Genomic DNA, 17,962 nt, shown 5'->3' with positions numbered 1-17,962 from the left:
CACTTGCATCAGGAAATTCTCCTGGTATCATCTTTTTGGTGGTAATTTTATGGTTCCGGAGCTGCATCTGATTATTTTGAAGAAGCATGAGTTTCCCTTACTCTTTCATCCAGTCTTAATGTCTGTTTTTCAGAACACGTTGTCATGGGAACAGTAAGAGGTTGAAGCCAATATGATCCATCAAAACAACTAAATTCTGTATTTTTCTGAATTTCTATGTGCTTATAAAATGAGGCACAAGTTTTCCAGTACCCGACCCTCTGCACTCCCAGCATTAACATGGTCTCAATGAGTATAAGTACCTTTAATATAGTTTGGGTATCCTATGTAGAATTGTACCATCTAAGTTTTGATTGTAACTATTTTGTTTTTGTCAAGGCACGGAAGGGAGTAAAGTTCCATTGCTTTGTGACAAGCCACTTTATTCTTTGTTTGGTAGTGCCTGATATATTGCCATGTGATTTTGTTTTTTCAATTGTCTCCATTTTTTTCTTTTGTATGTGTTGGGTTTAAAATGCTGTTCATATAATTACTTTGGTTTGATGTCAGCCAACATCGGCAGCTGTTTCACGGTGGTATTTTTATCCTTTAATCTTGGCTGGCAGCTGCCATTGGTTAGGCCTGTGGATAGCTGCTGTCCATGGTCCTGATAGCACCATGGCAGAGATCTTTGAGATTATCTTTCTTCCTCTGATCCCCTCTCACTACTTTGTGCTGTATTTTCAAATATTAAATCTGAAATTTCAGCTCAAGAGGCTATTCTGCCAATCCCGGTACTAGTTCAGCATTGGAACTTGCTGTTTCTATTCCAATTCGTTTGCAATTTCCCTTTGCCCTTTTTTATCTTTTGTAAAATTTTGTAATTCTGTCTTAAATTGACTTGGCTGTCGGAGCCAAGGTTAGTGATTCATTCAATTGTTTTTATAACATTTCAGGTATAAAGATTATGCTTTATGTTTCCAGTTTTAAACCTGAATTTATGTTCCCTTGTGCACTCATTGCCCAGTGGGAATGTATCAACTTTCACTTTTTGATTTCTCCAACCATAATGCTTCTATTAGATCCCTGAGCCACCTTTACACAGAATGTGGCCCTAGTTTTACATGCTTGTCATTGTAACTGTGACCTTAATCCCTTTCATCGCCTTAATTAAACTGTATTCTCCATAGATGTAATTTCCTTTCTATATGATTCCCAAAATGCTCCTACTTTTGTCTAAGGTGCCCCAAGGATCTGTTGCACATGGGAATCAAAATTCACAATGTCAGTGTCATCAGCAGCGCACACTATCAAACAAGCTCAGCAGACCTGTGGCCCATAGGTTGGGATGAAACTTGATCTCTGATCTTTAGGGGTACAGCAGGAGGAGGGTTCCATTTTTGTAATGTTAGTTCAGCAAGGTAATTGTTAGACTTAGTTGCTGCCTTACTCCAACATATACTTAGTCTGACTAGGATTATTAGTTAATATCAGTGGTTTGGTTCAATTGACAAGCACTTCTCCATGCACATTTTTGCTGCGGAGATATGTTGGATTAACTGCTGATAAAGAACTATGTGCTAAAAGGTGCAATAATCTTGTTGGATCAGTGTTTCACTGGTTGTTTTATCTAATTATATGTTGTATTTAACTTTGCAAAATCAAATCTACTTGTAGCATACAAACTGTCACGAAATGAGCTTGTGGTTATGAGCTATATTTCAATTTTCTTGTACTTGATCTTTGCCCAAAAGGTTTTCTTTTTACACGGAAGACATTCAAAAAATGATAAAGCTTCGGACAGTTACTTGCTTACATGAGTCAAATAACTGAATATTTTGAACCTCATCACAAAGCTGCAGCCTGCCTTTGCTTACTGACTTACCGTTTTGCTGCAACAATTCTTTAATCCTGTTTATTAGAGGAGAATTAACATTTAAATCACTCTGCAGACTGCTACGGTTCAACAGTTTGACTAATCCTAGTTGGTTAAATGTCAGTCTGATATTAAATATTTGGCGGCAATGCTTTTCAATTAATTTTTATTATTTGCAGTTTCATTATGAACTGCTAAACCAGATTTTCAGCTTGTTCAGTAATAGCTCCATGAGGAACAATTGGTGGGGGTGGGTGGGTGAAGTCCGTTAGATTTCCCTTGCAGTTGCTTGTACTGCCAGAAAGCAGCGATCGCCAACCTTTTTGAGACTGCTGACCTTGAAGGACAGCCCTTGTCTTTTTGTTTGCTGCAGTACCGATACATTGCTTGCTTCATGCTGGGTGACCAGCACTTTGCAATTGAGACTAAGGAGAAGTAATTTGCACATAATCACCCTGACCTGATAAAGGCTTGAAGGAGAGAGCTGTTGTGCACAGAGTAGCCCTCAAAGGCACTGACATATTGCACTATGACGCAGTTGCTGGTTTACAACTAAAGCTCCTTAACACTCAGTTCACTGCAAGTTAGTTGGAAGCATCCAGACAAAATGGCAAATCATTCTTAACGCAAGTTACCCTTCAAGTCAGTGATGAAATGCCAACTGCAATTATTTTTAAAAATCTCCCTTTGGTAAATGGATGTTTCTGGGTAGACGTATCTGTAAGGAGACTGCTCTTTGTGGGTATTGGCAGTCAAACACACGTAGAACAGTATGTTTCTCAGTAAATGTAGGCTGCAGTTACATTGCAGTTAAATTAGTAATGCAAAGAAATTTGAGTTTGCATCAATTTTGGAAGAAACTAAACCTAGTAGTCACTGCCTAAACTGACACCAGAATACAGCTGGATACAGCCTAAAATGTTAAAATTCTAAATTAAATATTGCTATTGATAGCATGTTAACTTCCATGGTCATTAAAAGACTTAAAGCATGATTTTCCTGTGCAAAACTGATGTTTTAAGTCCTGTACTTATAAAATAAGCAATTTTTGAAGTGTATGTCACTGTCCATTGCATTGATAACTCCATGGGCACCAGCAGCATTTCTAATTAACTTCTGAAGGGCAGTTGGAATACCGCCACTAACCACCTGATTCTTGGATTTAAAGGCAACCTGGGACTGCCACTCGCGCCTATCCACTGAGTCCTATTGGAAAGTATGTTGGTGTGGATGTCAGATAAGAAAAGAGTCTGCTCTGATGTGGTATGTTCTATGCTTGAACGTACCTCATCAGAGTCTGCTGGCACTCAAAATTATGGCTTGCACAGGAAGAGTAATAATCACATGTAAGGAATATTAGAGGATAGTCAGAGCCATGGAACAGGATTCCAATGCTTCCAAGACAAAAATATAGTAATATTTATTTAATAAGCTTTTAAAATCCAAGATGGTTTCACCTAACCTTAAAGTTTTTAGTTCATTCAATACAGTTATTTCTGGTGTTGTCTGAAAATTAAACACTTTGACCAGTTTGCACTAAAGTTTGTTTAGCAAGGTGCCCTTACTCGTGAAACAAATAAAGGGTGAGTCGGTTAAGGAGTGAGACAAACCAAGAATAAGAGTCAGTTCTGGGTTAACCCAACTTTATTAACAAATCCTTATCATTTAAACTCTGCGCAAACGACTCTCGATTCCCAAAATAATTTAAACGCTTTCTACTATCTGCTTCATCACAAAGACTGACTACTTCCACCTCCATAACACTTCCTCCTGTCATTCTTGCATCCTCTGTAAGCTTTAGTGTGTCAAAAATTCTGCTGCCAGTGTTCTAAATTTCTCCAAGTCCTGGCCGCCCATCACCCCTGTTCATTGACCCAAATTAGTTTCTGGTGGAAAAATGCATTTTTAAAAAAGAAACCCCTAATTCATGTTTTCAAATAGCCCCTTGTCCCTTCCAATCATTGTAATCTCCTCCAACCTCACAATCCTCATCTCTCGCACTCTCTTCCAATTCTGACCTCCACTGATTCCAATTTTATATATTCCACATTGCCAAACATGACCTCAAATGTTTAGTCCCTAAGCTTTGGAATTCTCTCTTAAAGGGGCACCTTCTCTTTTTAAGGCAATCTTTTAAAACTTGCATGCATTTGGTCACCTGTTCAACTATTTCCTTACGTAGCTTGGTGTCAAATTTTGTTGACACTTTTGAAACACCTTTACGATATGTAAGTTGCTGTAAAACATTTTCTCATGAATTTTATTTAATTGTTTAAGGGACAATCCTATTTTTTTCCTTCCCACAAGTATTTTCCATTTCACCAAAAAACACCAAAGAAGGTTTTGTGGTTTCCAAACTAACATTAATCCCTTGATCAACATCACCGATTAAAAACTGATTAATTTGCCATTTCAGCTTATTGTTGCTTATAGGACTTTGCTGGTTGCAAACTGATTGTTGTGTTTCTTAAAATATTATGGAAACCAAAGTTAGCTTGGTGTTGAGAGCGGAGGTCAAATCTCAATGGGCCTTGGAACTTTTGAAATGGACTGCACGTATGCAGTTTGACATTTTTATGTTCTTTGGGCCAAAGAGCGGCCATGTGCATAAGGGAAAAATGGCATGAAAACCTCAGTCACATGATCGGGAGTGGAATGCCATTGAGAAGGGTGACCCAGGCAGGGGAATAGGGAGAGGTCCCAAAAAGGAGGGACTCCAAATATGAAAAGGGCTGCAGGTGGGAGACTTTTAAGTGAAGAGAACTTGAGGAAGGCTCTGAAAATGTAAGAGCACCCTGGAGAAGCCATGAAGATCCAAGAAGACAGCTGAGGTTGTGGCTGCAAGGGTACTACTCGGGAGCAGTAATGTTTTGCTTGGCACAGCTGAAGATGTGAAGTTGTGCCTTTGAGTTTCTGTTTGAGAGTATACTTGGGAATCCACGGAGAATGGAATCTTGGGAGACGAGACTGAAACCCTGAAAGGTGGGCCATCATGATGCTGTTAGAGATGGAATGACTTTTGCAAAGGATTCCAAGGTGAGATCTTCGAAGGTAGAGATCGGAAACCTTTGTGAGCGAGACAAAGTTTGTTAGTTTGACTCTGAGCTTACAGATGACTGGGTATGTTGTTGAGAAATCCATAGGTTGCATCTGTCACTTATTGTGCCGCGTGATGTGTTTGACTGCAGTTGCCTTTTAATTCACATGTACCTCGTATTAACCCTGAATGTTAGGATAGAGAGGTAGTGTAAATTGTTTTATCCTTCTGACCTTGTATAGTAAAGTTCATACTCGAGTAGCGCAGCAGGCCAGGAGACATCAGTGGGGGCCTTTTCGCGGGATTTACGTTGGGCACCATGGCCTTCACATGTCCTCCAGGCTAAGTTTCTTAGCTTCATCACCAGGTCCACGCCAGAAATTGGGTGCTGGGCTGGCCCGGGGAGGTTCAGGAGGCCAGTGATCGGGGGTGAGGGAGTTGTGAGGCCAGCATGGAGGGGGGGGGGGGGGGAGGGGGGGGGGGGCACACTGAGCATGCACTGATCTCTGCCCTAACAGATTGGCGTATGCGCAGTGGCTCGCTCAGCGCTATGCTTCTGGCCTTTTGAGCGGGAATAGGCTCTGCCCCCTTACTTTCCAGAATGTGCACTGCGGAGTGCCTGAGTGGGATTCAAAGTGTTGGAGTTTTGCTCTGGTAAGTTTGCTTTAAAAAAAAAACTGGCGGAAATTACTCCTGCTTTGCCGCACGGTGGGAACTTTGGTTTTTTTTGGAAGAATTCGGGCTGTGGAGTCTTGTGGCTTTATTCATCGTGTCTTAAATCTCAAACTTTGTCTTAAGCAATGCATTGTTGATCCATTCTTGATTATTGTACCGAAGCATTGCGGATCTGGCCAAGGATATGGCAATAGTTCACTGCATTTCAAAATAATTGACGATGAAATGCCTTAGGCCATCCTGAGAATGTGAAGTGTGCGATATATCTAAAGTCCATTAGTAAATTTATCCGTAGATGGGGATTCATTTCTTTCAGTAGTGTGCAAGTGTGTTTCTGACTGGTGAGCTAGTTTATTGTTTTGATCGATTGTTGACATGTGGAAGCAGGAACCTAAGGGACGTAACAATGCCTTGTGGTTAGAATAATAAAACAATACCGGAAAGAAGGAGACGCACTGAGTCCGTATGGTTAATGAAATTTTTAAACTTTGATTTGGGAATTGAGATTTAGTGTCTGCTGGAGAAAATTAACTGCTGAAAGCTGCTAGTTTTGAACACGTTTCTTGGGGATTGCTGAATGCTGTATTAGACTCATGACATATGATTGTGTTACAGCAGCTTCACTGCAATTCAGACCTGCAGGCAGGGGATGTGAGATGGTTGATTAACGTGCCTTGTGTGCTGCAGTTTTGAAAAGCTGCACCATTTAAAAAAAAAGTCAAAGGCACGAGAATGATGCTACCAGATATAATTACACTCTGTAATAAATTATTATTGTTGTTTTAGTTGGCCACTGTAGAATAATTAACTAGATTATTATAAATTGTTTTTTACACACATTTTAAGACATAGGAGCAGAATTAGGCCACTTGGCCCATCGAGTCTGCTCTGCCATTCAATCATGGCTGATATTTTTCTCATCCCCATTCTCCTGCCTTTTCCCCATTACCCCTGATCCCCTTATTAATCAAGAACCTATCTATCTCTGTCTTAAAGACACTCAATGACTTGACCTCCTCAGCCTCCTGCGGCAAAGAGTTCCACAGATTCACCACTCTCTGGCTGAAGAAATTCCTTCTCATCTTTGTTTTAAAGGATTGTCCCTTCAGCCTGAGGTTGTGCCCTCTGGTTCTAGTTTTCCCTACTAGTGGAAACATCCTCTCCACGTCCACTCTATCCAGGCCTCCCAGCATCCTGTAAGTTTCAATAAGACTCCCCTCCTTCTAAATTCCAACGAGTACAGACCCAAAGTCCTCAGCCGTTCCTCATACGACAAGCTCTTCATTCCAGGGATCATTCTTGTGAACCTCCTCTGGGCCCTTTCCAAGGCCAGCACATTCTTCCTTGGGTATGGGGCCCAAAACTGCTCACAATACTCCAAATGAGGTAATGTGAAATCTGACCACGGAAATCTGGGCGGCACGGTAGCACAGTGGTTAGCACTGCTGCTTCACAGCTCCAGGGTCCTGAGTTCGATTCCCGGCTCGGGTCACTGTCTGTGTGGAGTTTGCACATTCTCCTCGTGTCTGCGTGGGTTTCCTCCGGGTGCTCCGGTTTCCTCCCACAGTCCAAAGATGTGCGGGATAGGTTGATTGGCCAGGTTAAAAATTGCCCCTTAGAGTCCTGGGATGTGTAGGTTAGAGGGATTAGCGGGTAAAATATGTGGGGGTAGGGCCTGGGTGGGATTGTGGTCGGTGCAGACTCGATGGGCCGAATGGCCTCCTTCTGCACTGTAGGGTTTCTATGTTTCTATGACCACAAACTCTACATGCTATCTGAGATCCCATTGTAAATAATATAAGTGTGTAGCAGTAGCAAACCTCCAGTCCATTCCTCCTCTTCCTACCTGCTCACCAACCCCCCCTCCTCAAAACTGGAGATCCTTCCCTGGCTCCTTTGATCTCTTGCTTGCCATTACCCTGACTCAGGATGTGTTTTCATATAGAACCAATGACGAGACCAAAGTCATCTTGCCGGATTTGCCAAACCAGGCTCCATTTATAAAAATAAACAAAAAAAGGTTCAACCTCAGCAGCCTTAATAGACCTGACTAGTCACAAGTAGGCTTGCATTAACACTGCAATGAAATTACTGTGAAAATCCCCTAGTCGCCACACTCCGCCTGTTCGGGTACACTCGGGGAGAATTTATCATGGCCAATGCATCCAACCAGCACGTCTTGGACTGTGGGAGGAAACCGGAGCACCTGAGGAAATCCATGCAGACACAATGAATAGATAGTCTCTGCAACCCTACTGGGCTCCACCATGTATTGTGGAGACATAGAGACTGTGAGAATGTGCAGACTCTGCACGGACAGTGGCCCAAACCGGAATCGGACCCAGGTCCCTGGCACTGTGAGGTAGCAGTACTAACCAATGTGCCACTGTGCAAAGGAGCAATTGAAGTTCACTTTCAGGAATTGGGATTTATTACCCATATTGTCAGTCTGATTGAGTGCTTTGCTAGGCCACTTGCGATGGCAAAGCCAACCACGTTGGTGTGAGGCTCGTCTTGTATGGATTGCAAGGAACGTTTTGTTTCCTAAAGGACAGTTGGGCTTTTGAGACAACCTGACAGCCTTTCATTTTTAATAGTGATCAGAGAGGGGAGCAAAGATCTGTGAAGTAAACGTGAGCGACCAGTCCTTACCTTTTGCATCTCATGTCTCGACAATACATGGTGGAGCCCAGTAGGGTTTCAGAGGCTATTTATTCATTGGCTAAAAGAGAGATCCTGGTGCAAATGCAGGAATGAAGGGTAATATTGTCATGCCAAGTGCAAGTTAGTTGCTCTTGTCATCATTTTTTATTGACCTTGTAATTTTAGTCTGCGGAATATATATTGAATTACCTTTTGAATGTGCCTTACCCCCTTTTTTTTTTCCTCCACCTCCTAGGCACGTGGTTGTGAAAACAAGTCCGAACCACAGATTTGTCTTCACAGTGAAAGGCCACACCACCGTGCTTCCAGGGAGCATTGCCTTCAGCCTTCCACAGGTAAAGACAATTATAATGTACCATATGATATGGATCTAACCTTGTAATGAACACTTAGCACTGATGAAATAGGTTTTTTGAAACAGGTAAGTGAAGGGGGAATAAGTATATCTACTGTGAAACGTTTCTCTCTGGCTATTCTTCATGAACACAGCTCTTCTCAAAACTGCTGTCCCCACCCTTTACCTCAAAAAACCTTGTCTATTCGCCTCTGTCTTTGCAAACTACCACCCTCATCTCTAATCTCCTTCTTCTGCCCAATCTTTGAGCGTGCTGTCGCTTTCCAAATGAGTACCATTTCACCCACAAGTCACTGTTTGAATTTCTCAATTCAGGTTTCTGCCTCGTTCTTGGGCTGAACAGCCCCAGACAACGTCAGTGATGTGTGGCTATCATGATTATCCCTTCTTGCCTGTTATTTCTGTTCCCATTAACATGATAGACTGCAGCAAGCACCTGCAGAACCTCGCTTAGTTTGTTCAGCTCAATGGGATTTGCTTTTCTTGGTTTTAGTCTTAATTACATTGAAATAACAGTCTGCAAAGAGGTGACTTGGCCACCCAGTCTATGTTGTTATTTACTATGTAATGACCCAGTCCAGAAACTCCAAGGTGTTTTATGAATGTAGCCTAAATCTTAAGTTGTTACATTTGAATTTGGCGAGAGGTGAGCATAAGGTGTTTCACTCCAGGTATGATTTAAGTGACCTGTTAGGAAGCTTTTATCAAACAACGTTTATTTAATAACACAGTTAAAATATACTGAAAACATTTAGCATAACTTTTACCAATTACAATCAAATGTGATATAGTATAAACCTTAACCACTAGCTATTTATGATGTTCCAAGTCAAACAACATGCGCAACCATACACCCCTCTCTCGACTTGGCACACAAAAAGCAAGTATGCTCACGTGATGCTGGATTTAGAAGCTTTTTAACACCTGCTGTGAATTGGTCCTTTGAATGTTGGAACAATTTTCTGAGGCTTCCCAGTTCTGGAACTTTCCAAAAGGCCTCTGGACACAGAGACACTGTATGCCTCCACCAGCTTCTAGCTAGCAACTAAACCGAAACTTAAAACTTGGACTTTTCTGTGGGGAAAAAACTATCCCCAGGCATCTTTTGACCTGTCAATCATGCTCCACCCAGCAATTCCAAAAGGATCATAAAGCCCTAGGACACTATTAGGCCAGATTAAAAATAAACCTAATGTCCAATATATTGCTTCAGTAGCAATTAGAGACACCAGCTGCAGACAAAATGGTGCTAAAATAAAATGCTAGGAGCTGCTTGAAAAACCTGCCAAGAAACATGATTAAAATACATTTCTTAAAGGCACATTATCGTCACATCCTTGACATGAAGAACTCGTTAATCATATCTGCTCATGTTTTCTCCATATCCCTTCAACTCTTTTTTTTCCTCCACTTATCCAATATTGTTTTGAATGTTTTTGTTAATTTATGTCTCAATCACTATCCATAGAATTGAATTCCACAGCCTCACAATTCTGAAGAGGTTTCTCTTGACTTCTGCTTTAAAGTTATTGTTTAATTTTGTTCTTGAGCCCTTAGAAACGCCCTGCCAGTAAAAATCTATGGTTATGCATCCTGTCATAGCTCCGTTGCATCGCCCCATGATCAGTGATACACTAACAGAAAAAGGGCCCATTTTAGTCTGACCGCATGCCGTGAAGAAATCAGAGTGTAACTGCGTTGTACCATCTCAAAAGCACCAATATCTTCCTTTATAGCGCAAGACCCAACACTGTACAATACTTTTGTATGCTGACTATGTCCAGCTCTACTTTTGTCCTGTTGTTTCTCTTGTTCAACCTTGGATCATCCATGTTTTCCTTCAGTTAAATGTTAGGAAGACTGAAGCCATTGTTTTTGTTTCCTGACACAAGGTCTCTGCTCCAGCCCCCAGCTCCATTCTGCCCTCCTGACCTCTTTGGCATTCTATTCATCCTTGCACTGAGCTTCTGACTCCATATCCTGTATAACACACAAACCAGCCACTCACGCATCCGTAGCATTGCTTATCTCTATCCATAGCTCAGACCGATGTACCACTGAAACCTTGAACAATGTCTTTGTTACTTCCAAGATTAGTGATTTTAATGTTGTCCTGGCTGCCCGCTTCTGTGCGTTTGTCTACCCAAATTTATGCTGTGTCTGTATCCAAGGTTGCACTAAGGTTTATCCATCACCACTGTTTCACTGAGATCTATTGGCTTCCAGTCCTGCAACTCAGAAATTCTCATTTCCAAGCTGAAATCCCTCCTTGGCCTTGCTATACTCTATCGTTAACATCCTCCAATATGACAGGTCCAGCCCACAGTCGCGTGTTCTTTTAACTTCTGCTACTTCCTTCCATCCTCCCATGGTTGCTGTCACTGCCTTCAGCTGCCTAAGTGCTGCATTCTGGAATTCTCGATCTTGCCCTGACCCTGTTTCAAACTCATGGTTTGATCAAACCTTCGGTCCTCCTTTGACTTGGTGTCCTTTTTGTTTGACCTACCTCTGAAGTACCATTTTCTACATTAATGGTGTTTTTAAAAAATGCAAGGTCCAGTCATAATCCAATGAACCATCTTTGCGCACCTTCTAAATGTTCGCGATTTCAGTTTGTTTCAGGACATGTTCATACGTGGGTAAAAAGAACAATGCAAGTGAATCTTGCTCCTGCAGCTGCAGTGCTGTCATATCAAATAAATATCCACATCATAGCAACTGATCATTGGTTTTTATTTTTGCTTTTCTCTCATACTTTTCACATGATTTTATTTCAGATTTGACCTGGCAGTAATTTATTTTATCTTGTACACATTATGGGAAGAATTTAACAGTCAGTGACATGAGATTTTGAATAACTGTTAAAACTGTTTCTGGTGTTAAGAAAGCGTGCCGATGGATGTTTCTAGTCTCTCTCTTTGAAGTGTTTAATAAGTAATTGCATTGCTTTCTTCAACCTTTTTTGGAGTTGATCTACAGTGGAGTGAATATATTTAAAAGTTTGTAACATTGGATGAAGCTGTGTTAACTGCAGGTCTATCATTGGACATAAAGTTGACAGTTTAAGGCAGAAGCCACTGCCCAACTTCATTATTCACTAAGTGTACTTCTTATTGTGTATTTGAGTTTTGAGTAGCAATTAGTTTAATCTTTGCCATTCTTATCTTTTTTTTCTTGCTATCTTGAGCTCAAAGTCTTGTGTAAACTGTTTAAGGGCTGGATCAATTGGATCTGGTTAAAGTCCAACAGGTTTATTTGGTAGCTTTTGCTACCAAATAAACCTGTTGGACTTTAACCTGGTGTTGTTAAACTTCTTACTGTGTTTACCCCAGTCCAACGCCGGCATCTCCACATCAATTGGATCTAACAGCAAATTGTTTTCAAAAGCTTCACTTCAATTCTGGCAGTTCGACATGATCAGAATACTAAATAGGATTGTGCGAGATTAGGAACTGAATTTGGTATTTCCAATATAAAGGCAAAATATTTTCTTTAAGATCTGTTTATAATCGGTGATTAAAGATGGGAGTGACCTTCACATTTGGTGGATGTGGACTTCAATTGAGTTTTCGCTGACGGGGGTGGCATTAGTTCATGTTTAAATTGCAATCTAAACTTTTTTGAATTCTTGCAACATTCCGTCTAGATTACTCTCAGATGTTTCCAAGAGCCATTATAGTTTTCATTGATGAATTGCTAAGGGGAAAGTACCTACAATCCTAGGTGTGCAGTAGAAACAGCTTACTGATCCCTAGTATGAGACCCAAGGTTGGAAGAGAAATTATTATTGGGCTGAAGTGTCAACTTCAATTCCACTTTCAGTTTTCTACTCAACCCTGCGTCCTTCGCTTTGCGTCCTTCGCTTTGCGTCCTTCGCTTTGCGTCCTTCGCTTTGCGTCCTTCGCTTTGCGTCCTTCGCGTCAGAGGTTTACAGAATGGAAATAGGGCCTTCGGCCCAACTTGTCCATGCCGTCCAGCTTTTAACAGTAAGCTAATCCCAATTGCCTGCATTTGACCCATATCCTTCTATACCTATCTTACCTGTGTAACTATCTAAATGCTTTTTAAAAGACAAAATTGTACCCGCCTCTCCTACTGCCTTTGGTGGCTTGTTCCAGACACTCCCCACCTGCTGAGTGGATTGCCCCTCTGGACCCTTTTGTATCTCTCCCCTCTCATCTTAACCTATGCCCTCTAGTTTTAGACTCCCTTACCTTTGGGAAAAGATGTTGACTATCTACCTTATTATGCCCCTCATTATTTAATAGACCTCTATACGATCACCTCTAAGCCTCCTACTCCCTAAGGAAAAAATTCCCAGTCTATCCAACCTTTTTCTTCATAACTCAAACCATCAAGTTTTGGGAGCATCCTAGTAAACTTTTTCTGCACTCTTTCTAGTTTAATAATATCCTTTCTATAATAGGGTCAAGATGACAAATGGCCCTAAAGATTCAAGGGTTGCAAAAATGATTGCAGCGGTTGGGAATGGTCCCACACCCCATATTATCTGCTTGTCTTCTCCATCACTGAAACAGCCCAGTTTCTCTCTTTCCAAAGCCTGCATACTGCATTTGTCCAATGCCCCATTATAACTCATTTTAAACATTCCTATCCAAAGAAAGGTTCAGGGAAAAGCAGCCCTTCAGTCCATTTGATCAAATCCTTTCACAATAGCAATCTAACCATCTTCCTTTAAAAGCATCTACCCGTTTAACTAATTCAGTGTCTTGCCCCTTAATCAACTCCATCAAGAACCTATCCCACCTACGCGCTGGCCTCTCTGCAAGAGAACCTTCTGTCTCCTAAAAGCCTCTGCCATGTTGTCTTGATGTATCTCGAGATGTTGCTCCAATTTGTCAGTCCAGTTATTTAAGAAATTTTGGTATTTAATTAAAAACATGTACAGCCTTGGAAGATTCACACCATAAAACCCCTGCAGTGCAGGAGGCCATTCAGTCCATTGAGGTTGCATCAATTCACCGAAAGAACATCTTACCAAGGCTCACCCCACGCCCCATAACTCTGCACATTTACATTGGCTAATTCACCAAACCTACATAATTTGGGACACAAAGGGGCTATTTAGCATGGCCAATCCACCTAACCCGCACATCTTTGGACTGTGGGAGGAAACCGGAGCACCCGGAGAAAATGCATGCAGACACAGGGAGAATGTGCAAACTCTAGACAGTCACCCAAGACCGGAATCAAACTCAAAACCCTGGTGCAATTATTTTCATTGTAGGTCTGCTCAATTCAGTGGTGATAGTGGGGGTGGTGTGTTGGGAGTGAATGATGCGCTGTGGTGCAGAAACCATTCTTCAACAGCTTATTATGTAACCTTGCAATAGCTTGCTCTTTAAGAGTTTTGCTAATGCTTCACTATTCTTAGATTGTCATTGTTTGCATCTCCTACAAAATATGAAGGTCATGCAGCCAAGGAAAGGATCATTGTGATTATTGGAACAGTGTTTGAACACAAGGTGCACTTTTCAAAGGAAGCATATGTGTCATAAGAGATGAAATGTTTAATCTTATTATCTTTGCATAAAGTATTTTCCAAGACAGAATGCTAATTTTTAGTTAAAATGTAAATTCTGTCATTCTGAGTTCTCTGGTTTCTATCCTGGATGCCTTCAATTAAAAAATTATATTTAAAAAAAAATAATTCTTCACTTTTTCTACTAAAATGAATTTATGGAAGCGATGCTGTTACTTTAAACGGTTATATTTTTCTTGCAGAGAAAATGGGTGGGACTCTCCATTGGTCAGGAAGTGGAAGGTATGTTTCCTTTTACTGCTTAATTAACACATTTCCAGTTGTGAAGCAGAAATATAAACCATTTACATTTATAAATTGAGCACAGTTGACAAAATGTTTGCGTGTTTGTGCTTATAAAACTATGATGTGATATAGACGTGCACAGAATATTGTCACATCAGATGCAATGCTACGCAACACTGAAATACACAGCCATTATCATGAGACCACACCAGCCAAGAAAAGGTCCAAAGGATTGGTTTAAAAGCAAATAGATAAAATGTAGACAGTAAGTGGTAAGAAGAGGGGCTCAGAAAGGCATCCTCTTCAAAAGAAACTCAAACCATGTTGCCAATTGGATGTGACTGATCATGAGATTCGAGGAAAATGAGTCATGATTGGGTGAACCTGCCTCTGAAATTTAGTTGTTCTGCCGAAGCATTTTTTTAAAGATAAAACTATCTGCACCCAGATTGAACGAGATGTCAATATCTTTTACTGCAGATGGATTTACTTCAGTGAAAAATATTCCTAAAGATATGGGAGAGGTTACTGACCCCTTCCCAATTCCTCTCCTTCCTTTCAGGGAAGCATGCAATAATGATCTGTTGTGATGTGGCAAATGAGGCATCTTTCTAGACCTAGAGTGAAAAGATTGGATCATAGTCTTTTGCAATCTATATACTGACTGTCCGCTAACTCTACCTTATTGAGGAACTGCCATTCCAATTGGATTGTGGAAAATCCTTCCACATGATTTTCCAAAAAGCTTTTGATGATTCTATCATGACTGTTATTGAACGTGCATTTGTTGGAGATTCAGGACAAAATCTGGGAATGTAGTTTTAAAAATGGGCAGGAAGCAGCAGATATTTTCATGGAACGAGCAAGTACTGTTAGTGCCTCAAAGAAAATTGGACTTGTTTATAATTTACATTCATAGTTTGAATTCAGAAGCCCCATGCAACTGGTCAAATTAGAAGTGCTGTCAGATAAGAGAGACAGTTCAATTCAAGAAGGCAAGTTGAGAAATGCAAGGTAAATTAAATCTAATATTTTGGTGTTGAAATAATTGAGAATTAAATTTAAGAAGTCTAAGGTAATGTTTCCAAAACATTTTCTCACTGTGATCCGGTTTGAGACTTGAAAATTGCTGTGACCCCAGAATGTAAATCAGGAGGTGCTGGTGGTGGTGGCTATTGGAGGGGTGGGGCCTGGATTACAGATGAGAGTGGAGGGATGTTTAAACTGCTGGATTGAGAAGGGGCATGTTAGCACTCAGTCTGAGCTCCACCACAAGCATTGCTGTCGTGGAACTCCCAAGATCCTTTCTCTGACCCCATTGGGGCTCATGACCCACAGATTGGGAAGCTCTGGTCACGGGCTTTTGGCACACTTGATGCTTTTTCAACAAAGCACATAGAATGCCATTCTATACAACTTAGCAGTTGATTTCAAGTTAGGCAAAGACGTCGTCTTCAAACTTTTTGTTGTGCTATGATGTTGTCACACCTTTCTGGTCACAAAGACATTAAAGTGGTTGAGATGATTCAGGAAAGAGCCGCTAGTCAATCTTTGGTGTCAGAAGTGTGATTGGAGAAGCCCAGATCTCCCAAGTGGTTAGCACTGCTGCCTCACAATGTGCTAGGGACCCGGGTCCAATTCTGGCCTTGGATGACTGTCTGTGTGGAGCTTGCACGCTCTCCCTGTGTTTGCGTGGGTTTCCTCCGGATGCTCTGGTTGCTTCCCACAGTCCAAAGAAGTGCAGGTTAGGTTGGTTGGCCATGATCAATGCGCAGGGTTATGGGGATAGGGCGGGAGAATGGGCCTAGATATAGTGCTCTTTAGGCGGGTCAGTGCAGACTCAATGGGCCAAATGGCGGCCTCCTGTACTGTAGAGATCCTATGGTTCTATTCTATGGCTAAAGTAACTGTTAACTTTCCTGGCTGGGGTATTAAATGGTCAGATAGTCCCAAACACTGGAATTATGGTCCTCAAAGTTCAGACAATCCTGTATTAACTTAATTTGCACTATAATTCTTGTACTGGCTTATCCTGCAATCTTAAAGCAAAATACAGGAATCGTGGTTTTCGACATTGTTGAACACAATGGAGTGGAATTTTATTGTGCAGCTCCTACCCACCCACCTCTTTTTAATGGTAGCAGATATGTACCTTTTGCTTCTGGCCAGGGAAAGGCTGTATCATCCTTTGATTGTACAGAATTATTTGTGATAAGTGGCATTAATTAGATGCACCAATTGTTTAAGAAAATTAATTGGCTGCCACGTTTTACAGTGGAAAATAATGTGACAAACTGGCTTCCGTGAGGAAGTCCTAATAGTTAAATTTATTGGCTGTTGTAACACTGCTGCTAGCTCAGGTATCATGACAGGTGCTGACTACTGCTTGAGTGCCCATAGTGCCTGGTCAGCATAAAGTCTACCTCAACAAGCAACTGCAAAAAGGTCGTTGGTTTCTTTACCAGGAAATGTGACAAAAATGACCACGGAAATAATTGGACTTAATTGAGCCTAAGGCAAACCTTTCATTGACTGGAAACTTCATGGCTCAGGAGAAAATCAGTAGTCCTTCAGGAGCTTGAAGAGTGATTCAGCATAAAACCTGCAGCATAAAGAATGCAGCAGATCTGACAATTCTCACACCAGTGACGTGCTGTTTCTTCAGCGCTGTCACAGCATGGAGGGGAGTTCATCAAGGACAGGGAGGCTGCCAATACTTACTGGAGAGAGCATATTGATTGACTCCTCAACTGAGACTCTTGTCTTCGACTTGAACATCCTCAACTCCATTCCTCAATCCCCAGTTTGGTCTCACTGCTACCCTGGTCTGGAGAGAAGTTGAAAAAAACCATTCAACAGATGGAAAACGATGTCTGTGGAGTACATGAAATCCTAACCATAAGAATCATAAGAACTAAAGCAGGAGTAGGCACTTTAGCCCCTAGAGCCTGTTCCACCATTTAATATGATCATGGCTGATCTCATCTCCGCTTCAACTCCACTTTCCAGCCCTTTCTCCATAGCCCTTCAAACCTTTAATAATTAAAAATCTGTCCTCCGCTTCCTTAAATTTAGTCAAAGTCCCAAATCCACCACACTTTAGGGTCGTGAATTCCATCGACTCATGACTTTTGGAGAGGAATAATTTTTCTTGATCTCCCTTTAAAATCTTTTAAATATATCTTTTGTTCTTGATTGCTCTACAAGAGGAAACATCCTCTCCATGTCTATGTTGCCAACTCCCCATAACATCATGTACATCTCAATTGGATCTCCTCTTATTCTTCTGAACCCAGGGAGTATAAACTGCCCAATATCTCTTCACAAGACAAGACCCTCATCTCTGGATTCAATCTAGTGAACACCCTCTGAACTGCTCTGATGCAGCTACATCCCTCCTCAAGTAAGGGGACTAAAACCGTACACAAGTCAGGAGTGTAATGGAATGCTCTCCACTTTTCTGGATGAGTGCAGCTCCAACAACTCGAAAGTTCAACATATGCCGCTTCAGTCCAAAACCACTTCAATCTCAGTCATAGAGCTTCAGAATGCAGATAATGCTTGCGTGTGTGCTCACTCAGAAACTGA

The 17,962-nt window shown here is 41.3% G+C and overlaps 2 protein-coding genes across 2 annotated transcripts in view; one reads left to right on the top strand and one right to left on the bottom strand.

Annotated features, from left to right (window-relative positions):
• LOC144500596 (ADP-ribosylation factor 2-like) overlaps positions 1–17,962 on the bottom strand; it is a 384,154-nt gene that overhangs the window by 87,769 nt on the left and 278,423 nt on the right. The window lies entirely within an intron of this gene.
• The window catches only part of nsfa (N-ethylmaleimide-sensitive factor a), a 221,599-nt gene that overhangs the window by 18,415 nt on the left and 185,222 nt on the right, over positions 1–17,962 (top strand). Inside the window, exons 3-4 of the mRNA XM_078223761.1 lie at positions 8,467–8,566; positions 14,332–14,371. Coding sequence (XP_078079887.1) covers positions 8,467–8,566; positions 14,332–14,371 — 140 coding nt within the window. The remainder of the gene's footprint in view (positions 1–8,466; positions 8,567–14,331; positions 14,372–17,962) is intronic.

The sequence above is a fragment of the Mustelus asterias genome, chromosome 11 (assembly GCF_964213995.1).
Source record: "Mustelus asterias chromosome 11, sMusAst1.hap1.1, whole genome shotgun sequence".
Lineage (NCBI taxonomy): Eukaryota > Metazoa > Chordata > Chondrichthyes > Carcharhiniformes > Triakidae > Mustelus > Mustelus asterias.
Note: the sequence above shows the minus strand (reverse complement) of the source record. Positions and strands in the feature narration are given on the sequence as shown.